Genomic DNA, 25,475 nt, shown 5'->3' with positions numbered 1-25,475 from the left:
ACTTCGTTTCATGGCCAATTCTTTATGATTCTGTGAAATAAACTTAAAACAATCTGCTGGTTTCTTAACTTGTTCATTTCTCAGGAGTAATTGGAGTAGAATAGAATTTATCAGCTTCTTGTGGAATAACATTCATACAGCAAGCAGAGCAGTTATTTTGTGGCACAATTTCTTAGCTTCTTCAGTAGGAGAAAAATAGGCAGCAGGGCAGTGCATTTGCTGGCTCCCAGTTACATGACAACTTTGGATGTGTGGCTTTGAGGCTTTAGTTTAGACCAATGTTTTCCAAATGTTGCAACTTTAAGATGTTTGGACTTCAAGTCCCAGAATGACTTGCAGGACAACAATGTGAATGATGGAATGATGTGTTTTGCATTTGCCTTCTAAAAGGTGGAGTGAGACCGGAAGGTCACGAGGCCAGTCATGACATGATTAACATGGAGTATGCTTGCAATCACTGCCAAGGTATTATTGTTGGCCAGCGCATTAACTGCAATGTGTGTGAAGATTTTGACCTTTGCTATGGATGCTACTCTGCAAAGAAGTACTCTGACAGGTACTAGCCCATTGGCAGCTACTAAATGCCAGCCTATCATTTGGTCACATTCTCTGTGTATTTACACTGTTTTTGCTATATGAAGAAAGATGATTGGGGGAGGATGAAAGGAACAAAAGGAGATAATTAAAAAGATTTAATTTCTTAGAAAACCACTTTGATTATTTCATTTCTACTTTGCTTAACTATCCTTCCCCCTTAAGCAAAGATTTTCTATATATTGATAGTCCTCAACTTATGACACAGTGGAGCTTGCTCATCAAGGTTGTAAGTTGTAATGGTCATAAAACGTGTGGGTCACACGACAAACCGAATTTTATAACCTTTTTTTGCTGTGGTCAATAAACCAACCAAGCAGATTTCAGTTTTTGGCAAAACCATTGATCACAGGATGCCACAAACAGCCATAAAGGCAGCTCGGTTGCCAAGCACCTGAAGTCCAGTCACATGACAGTGGGCCATTGAACTACCTGTACTGCAGTGCTGTGCTTCCCCATTTTTACAGAATTGAAAATCTATCAATTCATCTTTGTTTCCAGTATATCCCGATCTTATATGTATAATTTTCGTCCATTTTTACTATAGTCTTTGACATTGTTCACAGTATTTGGCGTACATCAAGAACAGCCACTTCTGTCTAAGCAAAAACCTATCAAATCATTGATTTTCAACTGGGTGGTACAGACTGGGTGATAGCTGATGCCTTGCCATAAAGTGGTCACGTGATTGAACCATCTTATGTTTCATTCTTCACTGTGGCAGACAGCAGGCTTCAGATATCTCTGAACAGAGTGCAGGAAAAATAATAGAATAGAATAACAGAGTTGGAAGGGACCTTGGAGGTCTTCTAGTCCAACCCCCTGCTTAGGCAGGAAACCTTATAGCATTTCAAACAAATGGTTGTGCAATCTCTTCTTAAAAACTTCCAGTGTTGGAGCATTTACAATTTCTGGAGGCAAATACATTGTTTTTATTAATGATCATATCAACCAGCTTTTATAACAAAGACTCTTTTGTTGTTTTAGCCACCTGCCTACCCATAGCATCACTGGATATCCAATGGTGACCTTTAGGATCAGTGACTGCCATAGGCTCATCCAGCCTTATCTTCACAACTATTCCTGGCTCCTTTTTTCTGCCTTGGCTCTCTACAGCGCTGACTTAACTTGTGGCAAACAAGCTGACGGGGAAGAACTCAGTGCAGAAATCATCGCTCATGCTAAAATCCTACAGCAAGAATGTATTCAGTTGATTGGAGATTGCCTGATGAAAGTGCAGCATGGCAAAGGTGAGTTGAGATGTTGTAACAATCTGTGGGAACATCCTTGAGAAATGGGAGGAAGAAGAATTGCAGCCAGAGCAAAAAATAAGAGATGAGATGTCTCGCCCCACAAGAGGATTAGGGAAAGGTGTGGAAAGCATCTCAGAAGGGACCCTTCCTAGGTGCATAAAAGAAATGGGGGAATGGTGTGCTTTCAGTCTTGCACGGTTCTGTTACTGTAACCTTACAATAAAGGCGAGGTTAGAACTCATGGTTTCCTACCTTGAAAGGCGGACAGACATGGTGGCTATTTGAATCCAAGATATTTAACATTCCTGTCCTGGCACAGCTTTGGTAGACATAAGAATCCACAGACATGAAGGATATTTGTCCACCAAAAATATGTTCGTCACAATTCCTCTTCCAGCATTCCGGATCAACCTTATCGGAACTGACTCCCTCCTAAATAGTCTTTGGAGTGTGTATAGTTGATTCCTTAAGCTGTTTCTCTTAAACTTAGTCATATAAAAATAGTAGGAATTAGGAATTTATACTCTCCACATAGATACTTTCAAATTACTCCACAGTGGTAGATTAATGAACATGTTACATGCTGAGGTTTCTCTATGTGAACAAAGGGGAGCTCATCTTTACCCTTGTAATGAATGAAGATGTTTTGACTACTCTTGCCATTATTGTGGTATCTGTAACTCTGGGATGCTTCTCTAGCTTCAAGAAAATTTCAGTTGCTGCTATTGATGGTTGACTTTCCATCTTCGTTACCACCATTTCTGATGTGAAAATTCTCTTTGTAGTAAGTTCATTTTTCCAAACTTGGTCCAAACATCATGAGCAATATTTAATGCTACTGAGAATTAAGCAGGATGAGGAGGGCCATGTTCCCCCCTACCATCCACATTTTGTGCAGCCCATCCACAACAGTAAGCAATGCTGTTCGTGACCCAGGTCCAGGCTTCAGCTCATGCCTGAAAGACAACTAGATAATCCGCCTCAACCTGGATCCTCTGAAGTAACTCCAGATGAGGTAGAAGTTGTCCAGGAGGGCTGGATAAAGGAACTTCCCCTTTGAGGAAGATATATCACTCCCTCTTTCGCAGTACAATTTCCTGTCAGCTTGAACAGAACAGAACAGAACAGAACAGAGTAGACCCACAAGAAGGATTAAGGATTCAGTAGATATGTGGTGGAACCAATTCCATGATGTATCCTGTCTTTCAGAAATTCATTGATTGGGGTGAAACCTGAATTCAGACTGTTTTTAACGTGCCTTGAACTTCTAAACTTTTCTTTCTTTGCATCCAGGTCTGAAAAGTCAAACTCTGCTTAGCATGTTGCCAGAAGAACCTTTGTCTGAAAATGGGATGCCATCAGTTGATTTCTCCACAGATAGCAGTGTAGAAAATCATGCCAGTGAGGAAATCATGGAAAATAACAAGATGCCTAAATCTGTCATCCACAGCAATGTAAATGTTTTTTGAAAACACACATATATTGAGTAGTTTAAGATCCTTATAAATGTAGGTCCTTGATATTAAAAGAGATATATGTAAATATGGGACTATCTGTTGTGCACTCAACAGAGGGGAAATGGACTCTAAATTATTGTGTTTTAGATTTTTTTTATCCTATTTTTATAAATAACTCAAGGCAGAAGAACATGCTCAATATTTTCCCTACAACAACCCTGTGAGGTGGATTGGGCTGAGAGAGTGTGACTGGCCCAAAGTCACCAGCCGACTTCCATGTCTTGGGTGGGACAAGAATGCATGGTCTCCTGTTTTGTACCTAGTTCCTTAACCACTAGACAAGTAAGCAGGTCAAGCTGTATCCTACAGAGGAAGGCGAATGAGTTCCAGGATTATTGGTTCGCCTGGTCTTAGGCGAGATCTCTTTATGACCTCAATTGAAGAGATCCTAAATATTCCTAGGGCTAAACCTTCAGCCTCTGTGTCGCTCACCTCTTGTGTTTGTAGTCAGCTACTGAATAAGCTGTAGTTGACATTCTCCCTTTGGAGACCTAGGAGGGTTGGTGTTCGTTCAAAGCAGCCTTCTTTATCACTGAACACTCAAGATATGCTGCCACTGCACTTCCCCAAATCTGATGACTTTGCTAACTCTGAATTTCAGACATTGCATATCTGGAGAGCTCTAACTTGAGAAGGCTAGTTCAGATATTAGGAATGATCCCCCTTATTGCTTAATGATAGCATTTCTTCAACAAGAATATTAGAATTTTACACTGGTTTATGGTATGTTATTCTATTGGAGCAGTGCTCTTAAACTCAATTGCAAATAAAATGGCTAAATTAAAATAGCTTCTTTCTTAAAGTCAGTAACTGCTTAAAAATATGTTGAAGTTAATCTGTTATTTTTACTTAGGGAGATGAAAGCACGACTGAAATTCAGACTTCTATAAATACTAAACAAGAGAGTAAAATAAAGATTGAGAACAAACTTTCCAATGGTCTTCCACCAAAGAAAGAAATGGTATCACAAGAGAAACAGACACTTGCTTTTAATTCAGATTTATTTGCAAAAGAGAGCATATCCCCAGGTAAATATTACTTTTTAGCTCCTTTATTTTTTAAAAAAGCAATTGCTGTTCAATTTCCTTTTTCTTGCTTGTTTATATGCATTCTTTGCACCCAACTCTTATTACTATTGGTCTGCTCCTGATAGCAATACAATATTGTTAATTTCTAAATGGCCTAAAAACTGACCCTAACTAGCAAATTTACAATGAAAAATAAATAACTGCTAGCAAGCACAATATATGTAATTTTAAATGGAATTTTAGAGTAATCCATATTTAATACTGCAAGTTGCTGCATTGTAAATCTGCAGTGATTGTAATATTACTAATATTTCCAACAGTAAGCATAATTTGAGGAAGCATTTTTGTTTGTTGGTTTGCAGATGTTGAAGTTTCTGAGGTTTTGCCTCCATCCCAAGCTGAAGAAAAAGCAATGCCTTGTCAAGAGGAAGTATTTGCTGAATGTTCCCAGAAGAGGATTCTCGGGTTATTAGCTGCAATGTTGCCACGCCTGAAATCCGTAAGGAACTATCCAAATTAGGGAAATCAGTAAAGGAGTTTAAGTGCCTGATAATTAAGGAAGTAAGAAAAGGGCAATCCCTCCAGAAGATCATATGAATCATTAATGGTTCCATCAAAAGATTTTGAGAGTAGGAAGGAGCTTTGTAGGACATCATATTCAATCCCTTCCTCAAATTGTTTGATATCCAGTAGACCTGTTGTTGGTTCAAAAATGAAAAAAACAACCTGCAATTTATCTAGCTTTGAAAAACTGAACTTTTGAAGTATGTTAGTTAAAATAAAGTATGTTGTGCCATCCCCTCTGCTGATTTCCATATTCTTCCCTGTTTTCTCTTTGTAGGGCTTAACAATGTCTCTAATTAACTTGGACCAGATCCTTCCTCTCATGTTTGATGTTGTGATCTCCAATGCTGGCCATTTAAATGAAACTTATCACTTAACCCTGGGGCTCCTGGGACAGTTGATTCGGAGACTGACTCCTGCAGAAGTGGATGCTGCTGTGAACAAGGTCCTCTCCACCAAGCATAGCCTTGTGACTGCTGGTGATGGCTCCATAGTGCCAGAAGGCTGGAAAACCACCCATCTCCTCTTCAGTCTGGGAGCAGTCTGCCTGGACAGGTTAGTTTTCATGATGGCTTAACCTCAAAAGCTTTTAATATGTCCAGGTGACGTTTTCTGTTATAAACCTGTCATGGAATGGCAGAATGTTAAAAAATGTTTGCAAGCATGACTGCTGCTCAAAACAAAACAAAACCCTAAAAGGCAGCAAATGCTGCCTTCAATAAAGAACAAAATTGAGGCTCACAAGACATTAGTAAGAGCCATGATGGCACAGTGGTTAGAATGCAGTACTGCAGGCTAGTTCTGCTGACTGCCAACTACCAGCAATTTGGCAGTTCGAGTCTCACTGGTTCAAGGTTGACGCAGGACTTTCATCCTTCCGAGGTCAGTAAAATGAGGATCCCAGATTGTTGTGGGCAAAATGCTGAGACTGTAAGCTGCTTAGAGGGGGCTGTAAAGCAGTGTGAAGTGGGATATAAGTAAGTGCTATTGCTATTGCTATCAGTAGTACTAATGTAAATATTTTTTAAGGGAAGAAAGAAATGGCTAATGCTGAAAATAATCCTGTATTGTAGCTTATTTGAAAATAGAGCTAAATTTTAAACTTTGCAAGACTGTCCCGCCTAGAGCAAAGATCTCAAACTCACTGTCTGAAGGCCACTTGCTGCCTCCAAGTCATTTTCTGCAGCTCATTATAATCCATGGGGGAAACAGTAAGTTCTGCAAGAAATGTCCCTCTTAGCTGGCGGGATCTACCCCAAGAGAAAGCAGCCCATTTCAATGGGAATTACAAGTGAAGCAAAACAGTCATTGGCCGCTTTCAGTTTTTGAAGCAATGCTGATATAAGACAGTCACATGCGGGAGCACATGTGAAGAGAAATCGTTAATTTTAACTGTTGGTTTCTAGCCGTGTCGGATTGGACTGGGCGTGCACCATGGCAGACATTCTGCGAGCGCTGAACTCCTCCTCTCAGTGGCATGATGTGATTGGTGCCTTTACCGACCACTGCATCAAGCAGCTTCCCTTTCAGTTGAAACATACCAACATTTTCACATTACTGGTACTTGTTGGCTTTCCAGAGGTGAGCATATGAAGGCATGTGCTTTTCTAGGCCACTTTCTGAAGCTGCAAGTAAAAATGCAGCCAAGACATACAGTTTAAATTTGATTGATTTCAGTTTAGAGGACTTCAGATGTAATAGACAAAAGTTATATCCAGGCATTCTTTCAGAATAACAGTCCAGATGAATCGTATAAATTGTTGGACTGTAATTTGTGTCAATTTACATGTGTATGTAATTATGTTACATAATTGTCATAAATAGATGCAAATGATGTAAATTTAGATTATAATGGCTATCCTCTCCCTCAAATTGTCCAGTAAATCATAGTTTTACTTGTAGCTTGTTTGGATAGAGAGCAAATCTATCTACCTTAACTGAACAAATGTCATCTGAATGTCTCTTTCCAACTCTACAGGTTCTATGCATGGGAACCAAATCAGTGTATATGGATAATGCAAATGAGGCCCACAATGTGATCATCCTCAAGCATTTCACAGAGAAGAACAGGGCTGTGGTTGTGGATGTTAAAACCCGAAAGAGGAAAGCAGGTTCATGTCACTCATGTTTGGATATTTATTTACATCTTGTATAAAGAAACTTGTGTGTGTGTCAGCTAAGTGGAAAAATTGCATGATCACAACTGTGCTTTCCTTTTCCACAGTCACGATTTAGTGCTGGGATAGTTGGCATATAGCTGCTACCTGTAATTATTAGTTTCATAACTTCCACATTTGCTTGCCTCCTAACCAGTACTGCTTTGGAATGGTTATCCTAGTACTGGGATAATTAACAAGAAAGGAATTAGTGTTTTAATTTACATTCATTAGAGAGAAAGGGATTAGAAGAGAGTAAGCAGGCACACATTGGGGATTATTCTGGTTGTTTGCATAGCATGCTTGGTGCTACCAGTGCCACTATGTCCATTGTGTGCTTTCTTACTCTTGAAATCCCTTCCTCTCCAATCTCTCTGCTCTGCAAATATGTGGGGAGAAAAATAATAGGATAATATGCACTGACTGTATGGTGATAATGTAACTGAAGGGTGCTGTGAAAATTGTAAATGAAGACATTGGTTGTAAAAGTATTTTTCAGCACCATTGTAACTTTGAACAGTCACTGAACAAGGCAGTCAGTAAGCAGGGCTATCTATATTACATTTGACTAGGTGGCTCAAATGGCTAAGACACTGAGCTTGTTGATCAGAAAGGTCGGCAGTTCGGTGGTTCAAATCCCTAGTACAGGTCTCCTGCGTGAGCAGGGGGTTGGGCTAGATGACCTCCAAGGTCCCTCCCAACTCTTACTGTTATGTTGAAATAAAATATTAGAAGTGGCTGAATGTGCATCATATGACAAAATTATTTCCTACGAGCCTCTTCTTAATCTATATTCTGTCTACATCATTTTTCTGTAGATGTAAAAAAATATAATTCTTTAAAGAGTTTATTTTTGAGGTGGATCTGAAAACATTTTTTAAAAAAGAGTTTGTATTTTTTTCACATTGCATTATGCTAAGCCAAGGTCAGGCTTAAGTAAACAGAGCTGAACCCAGGACACCTACCAACTGAAACCTGTGTATTCATCTATTTCTGTTTTAGTAAAAGATCTCCAGCTGATTAAGCCATGTGAACAAGATGATGTGGAGTCTCAGGGCCAGCTCCGCCAGTATCTCCAACATTTTGTGTTTATAACTAGCCATCTTCTCCAGACCAGCATTGACAGTAGCTTTGCAGAGGCAGTGGAAGCAACGTGGGTTTTATCTCTTGCTCTGAAGGGACTTTACAGAACACTTAAGGTACAAAAACGGACAAAGATTCCCAAGGCATTTTATGAACCAGGATTATATAAATAATTGGGGGGGGGAGAAAGAAAGAGCACTGCTGATTTCTGATAAAGAAACATAGAATCACAGAACTGGAAGAAGCCATTTTGTTGTTGTTGCTCAGTTGCTAAATTATGCCCAACTCTTTGTGATCCCCATGGACTACACAGCACGCCAGACCTCTTGTCCTCCACTGTCTTTTTTTTTTTCCCCTCCTTTATTTTTATCTGGCTGTTTACCAGAAGGATCTTTTTTTTTTTTTAAATAATTTTTTTATTCATTTTATATTTTAAATTACTAACATTACAAACAACATATACAATATTTCACCCTGTGCTATACATAAGAAAGGAAGATTTGGTTCTTCGGATATATCCTCATGATCGCCAAAATCCACGTTCTCGGGGTACAGGTACTGAAGCATCCAATTTTCCCAGCGCATAGTCCACAAATGGTTTCCAAATTTTCCAGAAAATATCTTCTTTATAGTCACCATTTCTAATTTTAATATCACATGTCATTTTATCATTTAAAGCTAATTTCCACATTTCACAATACTATTCTTCTATTCTAAAATTCACATCTAATTTCCAATATCTGGCTATTATAATTCTACCCATTATAATCATAATTCTAATCAATTCTTTCTCATATTTTGTTGGTTCTATTTCCTTAATTATCAACAGTAATATAGTTTCTGGTCTCAATATTATTGCTTTCCCCATCATTTCAAATATCATTTCCTCCAATTGTTGCCAAAACTTTTTAACTTTATCACATTTGTACCACATATGTTCATAAGTCCCTAATTCCATGTCACATCTCCAACATTGTTTACTAATTTTTTTATCCATCAATGACAATCTTAATGGAGTCAAATACCATTTCCAAACAACCTTATAATTATGCTCTTTAATCCTTACAGATAAAATCTTCATAATTCTACTCTTCCAATTCACGTTCCATTGTCCTCCACTGTCTGCCAGAGTCTTTCTAAGCCCATGTCCACTGGGTCACTATTGCTATCTAACCATCTCATCCTTTGCTGTCCCTTCTCCTTTTGTCTTCACTTTTTACTAACATCAGGATCTTTTCAAATGAGACATCTCTTCTCATTGGTAGCCAAAGTATTTGAGCTTTCGCTTCAGAGTCTAAGAGGCCATTTAGGCCATCACATTCAGTTCTCTGCCCTGTAATCCAAAGCGCTGGATTAAAAATGGCTGCCTAGCCTTGACTTTGAACCAACCATCTTAGGTTCTTTAAAATAACAGAAGAAAGAACCCAAAGGAACAAGAATGTCTAAGAATACAGCTTAAAAATGTTGATAATTTTTTATTATCAAAAAGTTACAGTTAAGACAAAAACCAGTAGCCAAAACCCCTTTCACCATTCTAAAAAGTTATTTTCAATCTTTATAATTTAATACACAAGCATTGTAATCCAAGATTATGTTTTCTTGATCAGGATTACTATATACCACACTATTTTTGCTTTTGGAAGGAACAGTGGTCTAGATCTAATTCTGTAAAATTATAGATGAAAATGTGATCTTCATATGTTCAGTGCCTTTCTCATGTAAGAAATCCTTTAACAAAAAATCAGTCCATGTCTCAATATGTCCAGCATGTCTCAACCTCAACATAGTTAAAATGTGTGAACTCAACAGTGTTAAGACATGTGAACTCCCCCAAATCCCTAGTATGCTGCCCGGGGAATTCCAAGAGTTGAAGTTCACACATTTTAATCTTGCTGAGATTGAGAAAACACGATAAACTATCGTTCTTAGTCAAAGTATTAACGGTTGCCATTTTTTTTCCTTTGATCAACAGACACATGCTTTTGAAGAAATCCGCACAGCCTTTCTGCAATCTGGTTTGCTTAAGCTATTGGTGAAGAAGTGTAGCAAAGGAACAGGCTTCAGTAAGACTTGGCTTCTGAGAGACTTGGAGGTAATATAAGCAGCTGGGCAAGTTCTTCCCTACATACTCAGTTATTTGAATTATTCTGTACATCAGCAGTTCCTTCTCATTCTTGCAGTTTTGTGTTCATCATAATTTCAATCATTCTAATTGTGCTTCAGCTAAGCTAAGGAATGTTAAAAGGATGTGTCGCTAGCTTTTTTGCTCCAGACTGGATTGATATATACACACAGCAAACCTAAACAGAATGCAAATTGAGGGAGGGAGAGGGGCTGGAGGCTTTGTGAGTCTGTTATGGGATTATATACAGCAAAACTTTGTGACAGCCTTTTTGAGAATAAGAGTTCCATGGCACAATTCAATAAATGAATGTTCACTTCATCATTTACCAATATATTATTCTTGATTATGTTCATGCTTTTTTAATCAACTACTACCGTGGTTCCCCAAAAATACAACCTGCTCCGAAAGTAAGTCCTAGCTTGATTTTAACACGTGCGCCCAATATAAGCCCTCCCCCAAAATAAGACATAATTAAGACCCCTCCCACTCCAGGGTGCACAGATAAAAATTAAGCTAGGGTGGGGATGCTGGGGTGGAGCTGCCCTACTACTTAACTTCAGACACTTGCAGCCAGGCCTTGCACACCTCGACCCATTTTTCCTGCAGTCAGCAAGGCTTTCCTGAAGGCCTTTGTAGCTGATAACAGAGCTCCAGTTCAATCTGGAGCTCTGTTATCGGCTGCAGGGGCCTTCAGGAAAGCCTTGCTGGCCCTACTGGCCGAAGAAGTTCCTGAAAGCCTCTGTCAGCGAAAAGGAGGCCGAGAGCAATGCGCGCAAGTGAGGTGAGTCAGTGGATGACATCCCCCTCCCCCCCGAAAATAAGACCTGGTGCCTTTTTTGGTAGCAAAAAAAATATAAAACAGGGTCTTATTTTCAGGAAAACATGGTAAAATCTGAGAGTATGGCTAAAGGCTAAAAAGGAAGCAGCCTTACAGAAGAGAAGCAAATCTGGTCCGTAATTTGTCTTGTAACTTGAGTGGCTTTTCGATGGAATTTAAGTTGTACCTTATTTTGTCCTTGCAGATCTTGTCGGTCATGCTTTATTCTTCAAAAAAGGAGTTAAACTCCATGGCTGAGCAGAAGGACTTAGAATTCAATGAACGAGATCATGAGCAAGCAGTAAATGAGACTGTTGACACTTCTGATGCTGAGCAGAATAGGCTTGACCCACTGGAGGGCTTGGATGAAACCACCAAAATATGCTTCCTGGTACTGTCTTTTAATGTGCAATGAATGGGGCGGGGACAGTGCTTCAGTTGTTCTCAAAAGCACAGCATGTAAACTTGAGTTGCACTGTGCTTGTTGTTTGAAGTTCTCTTGAGACAAAAAGGGATTGGTCCTCATCGAGGCAAAAGGCAGGCCTAAGAATACAAGCAGAAATTTCAGATTAGTGTTTCACTCGGGTGAAGGCTAACTGATATAGAAGTTAAGGAGTGCAGCCATACAGTGTTTGTCCCTGAAGTTGTATTCCAATTTACCATCTCTGCTTCAATGTTTAACTTCAGTTTGTCCCAAAATCCAGATAAAAAGTCATGTTAGCATGTTACAGTGGCAAAAATACAAGACCCAATTATGCCTGAATGATCAATAGATTAGATGTACTATTGGTTTCATGGACTCAAGCCAACTTCAAACAGGTACATGATTTGCCTCCAAAGTGGACTCTAGTCCATATAAAAAAAATTCTTGAACAGTTCTATCTATCTATTTCAGGTAATACTAGGTTTTTAGTGTTTTTAATTCTTTGCTGTTTTCTGTGAAAGTAAATGAAATGAATTGACAGAAATTGCATTGACACCCCAACCCTTTGCAGGCAGATCTTATCTATCCAGCCAGTATAATAACTGTATGGGGTGGGGGTAGGGTATTTGTGTTTCGTGGAAGCCTAACATAGTAATTCAGATTCAGATGTTCATTCTACAGTTGCAATACTTCCACAATAGTTTTTAGGGACATAGGAAAAAAAGTTGGATTTTTGGTGTTCAGTGGCAATGAAATATATGGTAAAAAATATTTGCAGATGGAAAAAAAAACAACCCAACCAAAATCAAGAACCCAACAATTCAACCCGGAGCTACATTAGGAAGTATTTTTCCTCACCTAATCAGAATTAAACCTATTTTCAGATGACACATGATGCTCTTGATGCACCTCTACATATTCTTCGAGCCATGTATGAATTGCATATGAAAAAGACAGATTCTTTCTTCCTAGAGGTTCAGAAGAGGTAAGAGAATTTCCAAACCCAACTTGGAATGAAAAGTTATGTATCCATAGAGACTTAATTAATCTATTAATCAAGAATACCTAAAGAGGAAACTAGCAGATGGCCAAGAGTTTATTTTTAACAATTGCAGATATTGTGCAGTGGGGCAGGGGACTACCTGTATTTCTAAATGAGCTATTGATAATTTTGAGGAAGACAAAGAGTACCATTTCAAAGGACAGCTTTCTTGTTGGTCAGGTTTTAGTGAGGAGACATATTTACTGTGCAAGAAACATTCCATCATGGTCTTTCTCACTTACAAGCTGAAATGGCACAACCCCAGAGATAGGCAGACCACTTTTCTAAGATACCTTTATGCCATAATCTTTTGATAAAACAGCCATTTCCAAGCTGTTATCTTTTCATTCTTGCTATAAATCATGCCCAGCACATCCACAAATTTTCTTAACCTTAAAGACAGAGGATAAATTACTTGCAATCAGTTACCTTGTCTTTGAAAACATGCTGATATTGCAAACTAAAAATGTAAGATAAAAGATAATCTAAATTGCATGGAACATGGACAAGGTACTTAGAAACAAAAAAAGCCACATGACCATATAACTTCTAATATAAAGTAGCACTTGATGGGATGAAACACAGGGAAGTAGTTTTAAATGTAAAAATTGCTCAGCTCAAAGGTACTGTCTTTAAATTCTGACAGTAAAAATATTTGTGTGCATATTCTTAAAGATTTGATGGAGAAGTACTTACCATGGATGAAAGGATCCGTACATTGGCTCAAAAATGGCAGCCCAGTAAGCGTTTACGCACAGAAGAGCAGAATTCCAAAGCCCTGGATACAGATATGATCATTGTGCCATGTTTGGTGAGAGTACTGTTTTATGCAAAGCATTTTTTTAAATTTTTGTTCCGTTTATGTAGTAATATCTACCGATACTTCCATCAAATGTGATCATTAACCATATTAGCTGGAACTGATTAGAATTGTAGTCTGAGCGTCTGGAAGGACACGGGCATTGAGAAATGCTTGTTGATTGCAATGTACACTGAAGTAATATTGCTATTCTTCAATCATTCATTGGCATAGTTGTGAGATATTTGGGGAAGTGGAAATTTAATACATCTAGAAGATATTAAACTAGAAATACATAGCAGGAAATATGACATATCTGCAGTATCAAACCCTTACATTCAGAATGTACTGTAGAATGTTAATGCATTTTTAAACACTACTATCCATTTTGGAGAGCTTTACAACATATTGTCTTCAACATATGTCTGGTCATTTAGGTGCAGGTGATTAGCTGATTCAGCATGGTATACCATTCAGGATTTTAGATATGGACAAGGAAGACTTGAGTTCCAGCCTCTACTTAATCATAAAGACTCATTACAGTTTCTATTATTGACTGTTATTAAAAAAAAAATCACACAGTACATGGGCAGCATCCAAAAGCAGGGTAGATTTTGAAATGAGACAATTTCACATCTATTGAGACTCTTTGTATGTTACAGTCCAAGCCTGCTCCCTGCAGCAAAGCCACTGAAGAATCCAACCCAGTGACCCAGAAACTCATCACCAACACAGAAAGTGACCTCCAACTCAGCTACGCCAAGCAACGACGCACCAAAAGTTCTGTCCTCCTGCATAAGGAGTTGGACTCCAGAAGCAAGAAAACTGTGCGGGGTTATCTCTACCGAGTCAATGAAGCTACTGCTGTCCTCTATGCCAGGCATGTCCTCGCTTTGTTGTTGGCTGAGTGGCCTGATGATGTAGCAATAAGCGAGGAGATGTTAGATCTCAGTGGCCCAGCACACATGACATATATCCTGGACATGCTGTTGCAGCTGGAGGAAAAACAGCTGTGTGAAAAGGTAACTTGTTTTATCCCTCTGATTTGGAAATAACCAGGAAAAGTAGCTTGACGCTAGCAGACAAATCAGTCCCAAGCAACAAATGCAACTCACTTGTTTTGCTTTGTTTGGGACAATTTTGTTTTTAATGCGCTAGAAGACAATATTTTAGTCTTCTATTCAAGTTGGATTTCAAAAAGAAAAAAGAGAAACAGAATATTCCCATTTTTCTCGTTTCATTTTTTCCCCCCTTTTCTTGTTACCTGACTGTCTCAATTGTATAATCAGATTATCCAGGAAGATTGTATGAAGTTCATGACAGAAAAGATCAGATGTAGGATGTCTCTAAGAAATTGTAAAGCGCTTACTTGGCATGTCATAGTTCACTCTCAAATAAAGTGATCCTGGAATGCCTGAGTATTTAGATAGCTGCTAGTCACCTGTAAATGGAATTGGGCTAGGTGGACAATAGCTGCCTTATTTTCTCAGGGAGAAAGCATGTTTCCTGTTTTGAGCGTAATTGATGTTACTGAAGCAGTCCATTAATACTAACGAAGAAAATTCCTTTAGATGATCAGAGTTTTGGCCTATAGAAATGTAGTTGCAAGGTGTTCTTATCCATGTACTTCCACTTGGCTTCCACTTAGAAACTATCTCCTTCCTCCTAGTTTTCTTCTTTAAACTGGAAAAAAAGGTTTGAAATTGCTTCCTAATCTTGTTAAGAATGATCTCTAATTAAACATTCATACTTAAATCTATGAATTCATTCCAAAGGAGAAATAGTGTATATCAAGCATACCTCTATTAGTAATCTAAGAGTAAGTTCTTTTCTCACTTCTATACCTCAGGGTCTTGGGCAAAAGCAGACAAGGGCCATCCAGTGTCTCTCTGTTTCTTCTCTTACTTTACTTTTCTTGTTTCATTACTTATCACACCCACCTGTATTTTTTATTGATACCAAACTTAGCTTTTACCAACATTTATTTTGTGAATCACTTTTGTGTGGTCATTCCCCCATCTTGATCTTTCCTACAGATTCTACGGAAAGTGCTCCATGGATGCAGTGGAACCATGCTAGCAAAGATGGCACTTACAGCCTGTCAGTTCATGGAGGAGCCTGGGATGGCGGTCCAAGTGCGAGAGTCCAAGCATCCTTACAACAATAATACAAACTTTGAGGTACTATGCTTAGTAGTCTTGACGCCAGGTGAGCAAAATGTCAGTCATGCTTGCATTGGCAGTTGGCAGTTCCAAATGAAAAAGATCATCCGTATTATTCCATTTTATCAAAAAGGTGGCTATGGTCAACCCAATTAAATGCCGTACTGTAGACTAGGTACAAGGCTACCGAAGAAGAAATGGCAGGCTAAAGACAGTTCCGCAAAAAGCAAAGCTGATGACTGAAGTGAAATGCAGAGCTGGCAAATAGACTCGTTCGTTGATAATTGATCTCCAGACAAGGAGAAGACATGAGGTCACTCACAAGTGCTGCAGATTGTTGTTCCTCATGAGGAGACTGTGAGAAAGCAGTCTCTGGCAGGTTTAGAGCTCTGGCAGATGAGGGAATGGCCTTTTTGCTCAAACTGTGGTTGGCATCTTTGAAAAGGACACTGGGTTTGTATGCTTCTTTTTCTAAGCACTTTCGGAAATTACTTATTAACTGCTTTTCAGCTATTCGGAAGTTTTGGATCGACAAGTTTTACAGCACCAGATGGGTTCCCCTTAATCCTTAGTGAGAGAAGTGTTAAATACACATTTAAGGGTTTTAAAAAATCGATTGGAATAAACAACAAAAGGATGATTAAAATTTTGATTTTAGAAACTTACAAATGGGTTAAGGGTCCTGATAAGATATTTCAATCTTGTCTTGAAATAAGATTTTGATATTGATTGTAAGGAGTCCTTCCCATTAGAAAAGTGTTTTTTTTTTAATTCTTAAAAACATCTATAATAAAATTAAGTTTTTAAAAATTAGACTAAAAGGAAGTAAAGATTATAATTAAAGGAGAAAAACATTTAAATTTGATTCTGACAAAATTGAGACTGATTTGAAAGTAAATTTTAAAATGTCAGGCAGCAAGAATGACATAGAAAAAGATGTTACATTGGACATACAAAAGAAACCAACTGATGTCTTAATAATTGAAAGGGATATACAAATAACAAATCAATAATGACCTGGATAATTTTTTATATTTGATTTTAGATAAAGACTTATTAAAACTTTGACAAAAAATGAAAAGAAATCAAGTTCTGGGACATTATTTGAAAGGACTAAAGATCAAGATTGTTAGGAAAAAAAGCAAGGGCTATACAGTAATTTTGATCAAGGGCTGCCAGAAATAACATTATTTCTGAAGGGATGCTCATCAGATTTGTAGATGATGCAAAAATGGGAGAAATTGCTAATCCCACAGAAGACAGGTTTTAGATTCAAAAGGATTTTGATAGACTTGAACATTTATTTTTTATTCATTTTGTATGTATTACAATTTTACACCATCCATTTTCCCTAGAAGATAACTCTAGGCCAGTGGTCCTCAATCTTTCCAATTTGGTGGATCAGATGTTGGGGGGGGGGGGGGAGAAGAGATGGTTCTGTGTGAGTAGCAGGCATGCACATCAACACATACAACTCCATTTGCGCAAGCAATTCATTTAAGGGGAAATGAAGAGGACTGTCAGAAAGTGGAGCAGGATAGCATCTGAGCTTTGGTGTGAGGTTAAAAACAGTAGACACAGATACTCGTTGAAAGAATGGTGAAATAATTCATTTTATTTATTTAAAAATGTTTGATTATGCATTCAAAAGTGACTCTGCAGGAATTGACCTTTAACCTTCAGCTTTTGGTGGGGTGGTTAGATAGACCCATGCAACTTTACCTAGGGCCAAATGGTTTTGCTGGGCTGCATGTTCCTCTTCATGGACTAGGCAAGGATGCCTTTTGCAACCTATCAATCATAAGAAACATTTTTTAATTCTCCTTGCATCAGAGGCATGAAATTATCAAACCTCCACAGTAATTTCCCCTTTTTTGAGCTATAGGATTCCAGCAGGTTTTCTTTAGTCATTTTGGTTGATTGGCTTTTACCCATTTGGGTCATGTTGGTATGGAACTGTGGAACACGACTATTAGTCATACGTTCTTTTATCCACAGGATAAAGTTCATATCCCTGGTGCTATCTACCTCTCAGTCAAATTTGACTCTCAGTGTAATACCGAAGAGGGATGCGATGAGTTGATCATAGCCAGCAGCTGTGACTTCATCCATGATCGACATACATTCAGTGGGCCTCCACACAAATGGACTGATTTTGAACTTCCAGGTAAACTACAAAATAATCATGCCTTATTTGTCAGAAATAACAGAATATACCATTCCAGACAAGTAGCTGTCCAGTCTCTTCTTAAAAACTTCCAGTGATGGAGCACTGACCACTTCTGGAGGCAAGCCGTTCCACTGGTTAATTGTTCTCACTGTTAGGAAATTTATCCTTAGTTCAAGGTTGCTTCTCTCCTTGATTAGTTTCCATCCATTGTTTCTTGTCTTTCCTTTCGGTACTTTGGAAAATAAGTACCCAGTATTTTGGACCCAGTGGACACATTTTGAAATTTTGAAAGGATGCTATGACAAATTTTAGAAAATGGCTACTACAGTGAATATAGACAGTCAAAAACATTCATATATCAAATACTAATTGATGAGATTATTTTCTGCCACCTCTCTAGAAGCTCCCAGATACTCTCAACTATCACAACTGACCTTTGTCTTTTGAGAAGCAAGTGGACACCCTTTCAAACAAAATACTAAGTAGTATACACTCATTGCTTGTAATTTCTAAGTGCCTCTGAAATGCTTGTAAGAACTCAAAGCCACATATAGGAATTAGATCTATTTTTTTTCCCAGAAATGTCCGGTTTGGGGCAAAAATAAAAAATGCCCATTCCTGACAATGGGTACATTTAACAACGACCACACCTTGTTTGATGTACACCCTGTTCTACAGTTTGGAATACCTCTCTATTCCCTTGCTTGTTTGCACATTGGAAAGAGTCTTATGAATGAATTCTCGCCTTGTCCTTTGCTTTTTCTTTATAATATTATTTCTATACTAGTGCTAGTCTGAATTCTATCATGATAAGATAGGAATCTTGATAAAGTCTGTCTTTATCTATTTTACTGCTATTTTACTGCATCTCTGTAAACCAAGAAGATGGGAAAGTAGGCCTTCCAGATTACAAAGACAATGTGGTTTTTAATTTTTTACTAAATATTCCTACCCCTGCTTTAGCTGTTACTAGATGCTATGGAGCCTATTAAATGGCTCAAATGGTTGATTTGAATGTGTGTTTTCGCCAAGTTGGGAGGTGGGCGGGTATTATTTTATTTTTATTCTAATTTTTATTTTTTCTATATTGTGTTTTTATTTGCCTGTATGTCACCTAAAATCACTGTGAGTGAGTAGGCGGCTATATGTGAGTAGGTGGTAAGAGCCATGGTGGTACTGTGGTTAGAATGCAGTACTACAAGTTCTGCTGACTGCCAGCTGCCTGCAATTTGGCAGTTCAGATCTCACTGGCTCAAGGTTGACTCAGCCTTCCATCCTTCCAAGGTGGGTAAAATGAGAACCCAGATTGTTGGTGCAATAGGCTGACTCTGTAAACCGCTTAGAGAGGGCTGTAAAAGCACTGTGAAGCAGTATATAAATCTTAAGTGCTATTGCTATTGCTATTGCTATTGCTATTGCTATTGCTATTGCTAGATAAATTTTCTAAAATAAATAAATATACAAATAAATAAATAAATCTTGATTATTAATTTTAAACCCATCATCTTTATTAATTCCAATAAATGTGTATGTGCGCGCATATCATTTTTAATACAAATTCTTATGAAAACTACAAATAGCAAAAATAGTTAAAGAGGCAAGTCTCCCTCCTGCAGGGGTATGAAAGAAAAAGGGAAGCCTTGTCAAACAGGTCCCTTCAGGTTGTGTGAGAGAATCTTTCCTTCTTCTTTGACAGGAGATACGCTGTATTACCGATTCACCACTGACATGAGCAATACTGAGTGGGGTTACAAGTTTACAGTAACAGCTGGTCACTTGGGGAGATTCCAAACAGGTCAGTACTGCTTTAGGCCGCACCTTGTATTATTGCTAAGTGGGTATCTTTGTGTAGGGATTCTAAATAAAATAATAAATATGTACATTGAAAACTTAAGAAGTTCTAATTCAGTCTCCTTCCAACAACATTGAGATAGGGGAAGTCAGAGTGCTGTCCTAAACAAATAAAAATAATTGTATTACCTATCTTGATTATTTTAACTTTATGAAATCGCTTTTCTAATCTCCTCAATTATACCGTATGTTTTTCTTAAGCTCTGTACACCACCTTAGTTATGAACTTTTCTACGGATAAGAATATAAGATTAATTAAAGAGAAGAATAGAGGGATTTAAAAGAACACATAGAAAATGCAGTATGCTTATATTGAATTTCAGGCTTTGAGATCTTGAAACAAATGCTGTCAGAGGAAAAGGTAATTCCTCATATTCCACTTGCGAAAGTTTGGGAGTGGCAGGTGGGCGTGGCCTGCAGGCAAATTGGACACCAACGATTGAAAGCCGTCCACTTGCTCTTGAAGATCATACAGTGCAGCAGTGAGAGGTACATTTCCTGATCCCACCTTTGTTTTTTTCGAGGGAGTTCCTAGCTCGTGTTTTTTGCAGAAAACGCATAATCCACACTACTACTGTATATCGTGCCATTTTATGATTTTTGAGGGCTATGTATTTTCATTTTAAACCCTTTGTTTAAGTTGGAACTGAGAGTATAAAAAGTTGAATTCTCTCGGTTCCAAATTGTAAATGGAAGAAATAGTTTTGGCTCACAAGTGGCTGCTTAGCTCTTTTCATACTTCTTTCTTCATAAATATTGACCTGTTTGTTTTTCCAATGAATCCAATGGTAAGTCCCTCCCAACCACTCTCAAGGCAGCCCTTAATTTTTCTCCTGCAGCCTCTACAGCAGGGGTGTACAACTTGGCACGTTTAAGACTTATGGACTTCAACTCCCAGAATTCCTCACTAGCATGGCTGGCTGGGGAATTCTGGAAGTTGAAGTCCACAAACCTTAAAGTTGGTAAGGATGGACATCCCTGCTCTAAAAGGGATGGTCTCTTATCTCAGTTGTTGCCTTGCCTTGCTCCAGAGACAATGCACAACGGTAAACTCTATGGGCTCTTCTCTTCCTTTTTCCTTTAACTTAGCACAGGTGCCATGGTCAGCAGCCTCATGTAACTTACTCTCTTGAAGATCACTGCAGTGACTGAGGCCAAGCATGGAGACTGGGCTTAGTGGTGCAGCAATACTCCCCCCCTCATCTCACCGTGGTATTCCTTTCAATGTTTCCCCAAGAAGAAAGCAGGAAACATTGCCTTGGGTTGCCAGCTGGCACAAGTCACAAGGACTTTGGGGGCATAGTGAAATATCACCAGTCTGCAGCTCAGACTGAGATCACTCACCACAGTAGGCAAACACCATTCTGCCACACCTGTAGGTGGATTCTTGCCTGCATCCTAAGGAGAGTCTTACATTCACTATCTCAACTATCATCTGATCAGATGCAGAACTAGATAGCAAGGAGCAAAGAAGTAGAATTATCCTTAGTTAAGGAACATGGCCAGCAATTAATCCCCAGGTTCACTAGGATTAGTCAGAAAGCAGGGGTTTTTTTACAACTATTCAGGAACATCTAGACATCAGTAGGCTTGAAAGACTCAAAAATCATTTGGCCCTTCAGGTGTCCCAAAGGTTCTAGCCAGAAAAATGGGCAGGCACCTCAGGATTCCATCCCTATTTGCAGCCAGTTGTGCGTGGTTTTCACACCTCAGTGTCATATTTCTTCTGCACTTCTTTTTCTAGCTTTGCATTCTAACGCTGACGAAAGTACTCTATTTCCTTCAAGAAGAGGTCTTGAGCCCTGCCTTCATAACAAGTGGGCAGAAGATTCCTACTATCAATTGCCCCAGCCCCATTATGGAAAATGAACATTTACACTGTTGCTTTTTAGTGTGGTTGTGTGTAAAGCTAATATTTGGATTCATAAGAACTACAAGAATAAAATGGCATTCAAAATAGTAACTTGAGAAATTGGTATGCGTGTACGTAAAACAGCGGTTAGCGGTCATGCCATTTGCGGGGCGCTGTCTTTCATGCTAATTCTAACACACCTTTTTTTTCCCCCAGGGACTGTGATCTCACTATGCTGAAGCCACTGTGGCATCTTTTCAGCCACATGGAAAAAAACATGAAGTATGAAGTGACTAAGCCAGGCGTCCTTCTTCCACTCCACCGGGCACTCACTGAACTTTTCTTTGTTGCTGAGAGCAGAGTTAGTGTAAGTCATTTGCTTTCCTTTGTTTTTCAGATCACAAATGTGTGTTCCTATATTTTGCTTATGAGTCTCACTTTTTCTGTTTGCAGGAACTTGGGTCTCTGCAGGATTACTTGCTTGCCTTAAATTCCGAAGACCATCTCTACCATTGTACAGCCCAGGTAGGACAGCCTGTTCCTTCTGTTCTAAAGCTCCTCCATGGAGTACCTTGAAGAGTTGAAATAAATTTGAAATGGGAACAGTATGGAATGACTAAATTGGCATCAGGCCAATGAAACCAGAGACATTGCTCCCCAAATTAGCTCAAATACTGTAGTAAGAAAAACCAAGTGTTTATTATGTTCTTAATCTGCTTTCTCTTACTGGGGAAAGCTGGCTTTGAAATTCAAATTTAACATGCTGAATTGAACCTGACCAAAAACTTAACAGCCAATTGCATTTCTCAATAGTAAATGCCACGTGCTTTTAACCATCTTTCTACTTTTAATTGTTGGGGTTTTTTTTGTTTGTTTGTTTTAACAGGCCCTGAAAAACATTGCTGCTATTAGTCTTGCCATTAACTATCCCAACAAATCAACAAGTCCCTGGAATGTCTAGAAATGTCTTTTGCTGCTCAGAATAACTTAGTTCTTGTCCAGAGGAACCTTGGTGCAGGCGTTTTCGCTCGGTCCACAAATCGGAGAAAGGCAGAGGCCCCTCCTGCTTCAGTGTATGTGCACTCTGCAGCCAGCCAACCTTTCTTCCTCCCCAACCTAGATTCTGTAAGAGCAAAAGCGCACTTCTGGGGAAATGGGGAGAATTCCCCAGAGCACTTCTGGTGCCATCAAGAGTTATGTATGCACTTCATATCTTTGGAACAGTATTCACCCTCTGAATCTTGGAAGAAAAAAAGGCAGGGAAGAGGGGATGAAGTTCCCCCAAAGAAGGAGAACTCAGGTCATCTTCTGGCAGTCATCGCATCCTTCTGTCATCCTGGGCACACCCTCTCCCCAGAAGGCTAATGAGTGAATGAACTGGAATTAGCAAGCAGCAGCCTGTAAATGCCAGAATGAGGATGGAAGAAGCAAGATGTTTAAGAGGGTTTTAGGCTACAGCATGGCAGAAAACTGAATTGCTGCCTTACACCCTTTTTTTCTTTTGAGACGTGAGCTCCTTTCCTAGCAAAGGGGCAGCTTCCAGGATCCAGATCATTTCCTACAAATGAGCAAAAAGAAAGAAATAATGTATTTTCTGGGAAGAGCAGGGTAGATTTTGCGGGCAGTTATGGAATGATAGTGTTGGAGTCCGAATTCCTGGAGATGTCATACAATAAAAATTCCCGTGGCCTGGAATTTACAGTATTTGCTCATAAGAAGGCAAGAGAAAGGAAGGATTCCCCCCCCCCATAAGATCACACTGAGAAGAGAGGGAGAGTGCAACAGGGTTTTTTTTTTCCTTCCACACAATCCTAGGAATACTGTGATGTACAGAAAGTGAACTCTTCACCTTGCTTTTCACAACAATAACCACAGAGCTCCTTCTGAATTGGGAAGACATAAGATCTCAAACATGAAATACATAGGCTTTAATTTCTCACCTCAGGAGGGAAAGTAGCAGTGCAGGGTAGGGGAGATTCTGTTGTTATTGTTTTTGTCCTCCCAGGACAACTGCATGGAAAGCTAGGTGCTTCTATGTGGAAACCATATATTGCCAGCTGTATATTTATATTCTTATCAAGCTTGCCAGTCATCAGTTGTGCTTCGGTATGTCTTTCAGGATTTTCAGAATCCAAGGGAAAATGCACCTGGAGGATCTGAACATTGTGATGGCAAATCAGTGTAGGGAAACACATCAAATATATTGCTCCTACTGAAGCGTTAAAAAAAGAAACCAGTGTTTTCTTTATAAAATATCTTTTCAAAAAGTGGTTGATCTTTTGAAAGTGAAAGAAAGATTCAGTGTTTTCTCAATCTTAGCAACTTTCAGATGTTCAGACGTCAACTCCCAGAAAGCCTTGCTGTCTGGGGGATTCTGGGAGTTGAAGTCCACACATCTTAAAGTTGCTAAGGTTGCAAAACCCCAGGCTAGATATAACTGCTGAAGATGATGCTGGGTGATTGCATATTGGTCTTCATGATTGTGCCAAGGGGCTGGAGCTTTCCTGGCTTAAGCAATACACTATAGGAAAAGTGGAGACTGCTTGATTGTTTACAATGGCAAGTGTCAATCAATGTTTAAAAAAAACCCTCCAACTCTCTTCTCTCTCCTCTCTCTTCAAGAGCAGAAGCCATAACCAGCACAATCAGCTTTTGGCCAGGATGCATTCTCTCACACAATCAGATTTTCTATCCATCACAGGAGATGATCCCTGTTGTAGCAAAGATATCTATTGTCTTCCGAGCTGTATGTTGAGACAAGCTATGGATCCGGTGCAGCCAGATGGGAAGCATTTTCTGAAAGAGGCCATTTCAATGATAGTTGTATCCAAAGAGGCCAAAAGTCATTTTGAGAGCAATGTTGCTCCTATTTATATATAAAAAAAGTCCATCACAATTTTTAAAAGACAGGATCTTTTGATGGATAGCTTGTTGAAAGGGAAAAGGAACTCATGACAACTGGAGTCTTGGCTTATTTTTCTCTCTCCTCTAAAACAAACTTGCAAATTTTATTCATGGGACATAGTATGACCCCGAGACCTGTAATCAACAGCGTCATGGTTTCAATTCCTCCTGTTTCTGTTTGGCTTATAATGTGTCTCTACATAATCATATGAATATTGAAAAGAAAGGAACTGTTATACCTTGTATATTGCTTTTCCTATGACCAATAAGAATTTTGAAGCTAGAAAAAATTGAATCCATCTTTTGTTCTAACCTCTGTACAAGGAATTTACTGGGTCACTGCTGAGCATGAACATAAATCATTGCCTTACGTTGATTGCTCTCTTCATTTATTTTTCTCACAGGGAAGAATTATGGCCTTTGTTTTAGCTAGCATGAAAGATGCACATTATACATTGAATTTAAGACAGTTAACAAACATTGCAGTTCATTATCTGTAGTAGTTTCACATGAATGCAAAACCTGAGATTTGAAGGGTGAATGGGGAGAAGAAAACAAGAAACGTGCCTACAAGTGATTTAAATTGTGTATCTTAAATTGCATCCAACATATCAAGAGACTATTACCATCCTAATGCAACTTTATTTTCCCAACATAAAACTTAAATGTTAGCAGTCATTAATTTTCTTACATGCTTATTTTTTGGGGGGGTGGGAGGGGAGGGGGATTCAGAAAAAAAAATTATTTTGGTTGGGGGGGATAGTCTGTTTTGGTTTAACATAATTAAAATCAACTTCTTAGATTTATTCCTGTTTGGCTTAATATGTATTTAAAAAGAAGTTATAAATGCGATGAATATATACAAATGAAGAGATATATTGTAAAAAATTATATTAAAAATGGAAGTACCAAATATGTGACTGATCATTATGTAAATGTACAGTATTTGTTGACAATCAACAAAAGTGTTTGAATTGTAGGAATTTCAAATAAATGTTTTTGGACTACCAGAGCTTCTGAGTATAGCATCCTTCTCCAAACTGACGCCTTCTAGGTGTGTTGAATTAGCGCCTATCTTCCCCATCCAGTGTGATGGGAAGTATATCAACATATTTAGAGGGCATCAGGATTGGA

At 38.7% G+C, this 25,475-nt stretch overlaps 1 protein-coding gene across 1 annotated transcript in view; it reads left to right on the top strand.

Moving 5' to 3' along the window:
* The window catches only part of ZZEF1 (zinc finger ZZ-type and EF-hand domain containing 1), a 78,894-nt gene extending 53,640 nt beyond the window's left edge, over window positions 1-25,254 (top strand). The window contains exons 35-55 of the mRNA XM_070932096.1: window positions 391-556; window positions 1,582-1,844; window positions 3,141-3,301; window positions 4,218-4,392; window positions 4,755-4,891; window positions 5,234-5,511; window positions 6,363-6,537; window positions 6,935-7,067; window positions 8,115-8,311; window positions 10,168-10,287; window positions 11,343-11,528; window positions 12,446-12,546; window positions 13,279-13,414; window positions 14,065-14,424; window positions 15,439-15,582; window positions 17,563-17,731; window positions 19,431-19,529; window positions 19,909-20,074; window positions 21,654-21,804; window positions 21,891-21,962; window positions 22,324-25,254. Coding sequence (XP_070788197.1) covers window positions 391-556; window positions 1,582-1,844; window positions 3,141-3,301; window positions 4,218-4,392; window positions 4,755-4,891; window positions 5,234-5,511; window positions 6,363-6,537; window positions 6,935-7,067; window positions 8,115-8,311; window positions 10,168-10,287; window positions 11,343-11,528; window positions 12,446-12,546; window positions 13,279-13,414; window positions 14,065-14,424; window positions 15,439-15,582; window positions 17,563-17,731; window positions 19,431-19,529; window positions 19,909-20,074; window positions 21,654-21,804; window positions 21,891-21,962; window positions 22,324-22,398 — 3,464 coding nt within the window. The 3' untranslated portion in view covers window positions 22,399-25,254. The remainder of the gene's footprint in view (window positions 1-390; window positions 557-1,581; window positions 1,845-3,140; window positions 3,302-4,217; window positions 4,393-4,754; window positions 4,892-5,233; window positions 5,512-6,362; window positions 6,538-6,934; window positions 7,068-8,114; window positions 8,312-10,167; window positions 10,288-11,342; window positions 11,529-12,445; window positions 12,547-13,278; window positions 13,415-14,064; window positions 14,425-15,438; window positions 15,583-17,562; window positions 17,732-19,430; window positions 19,530-19,908; window positions 20,075-21,653; window positions 21,805-21,890; window positions 21,963-22,323) is intronic.
* Window positions 25,255-25,475: the final 221 nt, after the last annotated feature.

Source organism: Pituophis catenifer, unplaced genomic scaffold (genome assembly GCF_029215685.1).
Source record: "Pituophis catenifer annectens isolate HBS135680 unplaced genomic scaffold, rPitCat1.0.hap2 SCAF_1, whole genome shotgun sequence".
In the NCBI taxonomy this organism is placed as follows: Eukaryota; Metazoa; Chordata; class Lepidosauria; order Squamata; family Colubridae; genus Pituophis; species Pituophis catenifer.
The sequence above is the reverse complement of the archived record's forward strand: the minus strand, read 5'-3'. Positions and strand labels throughout refer to the sequence as shown.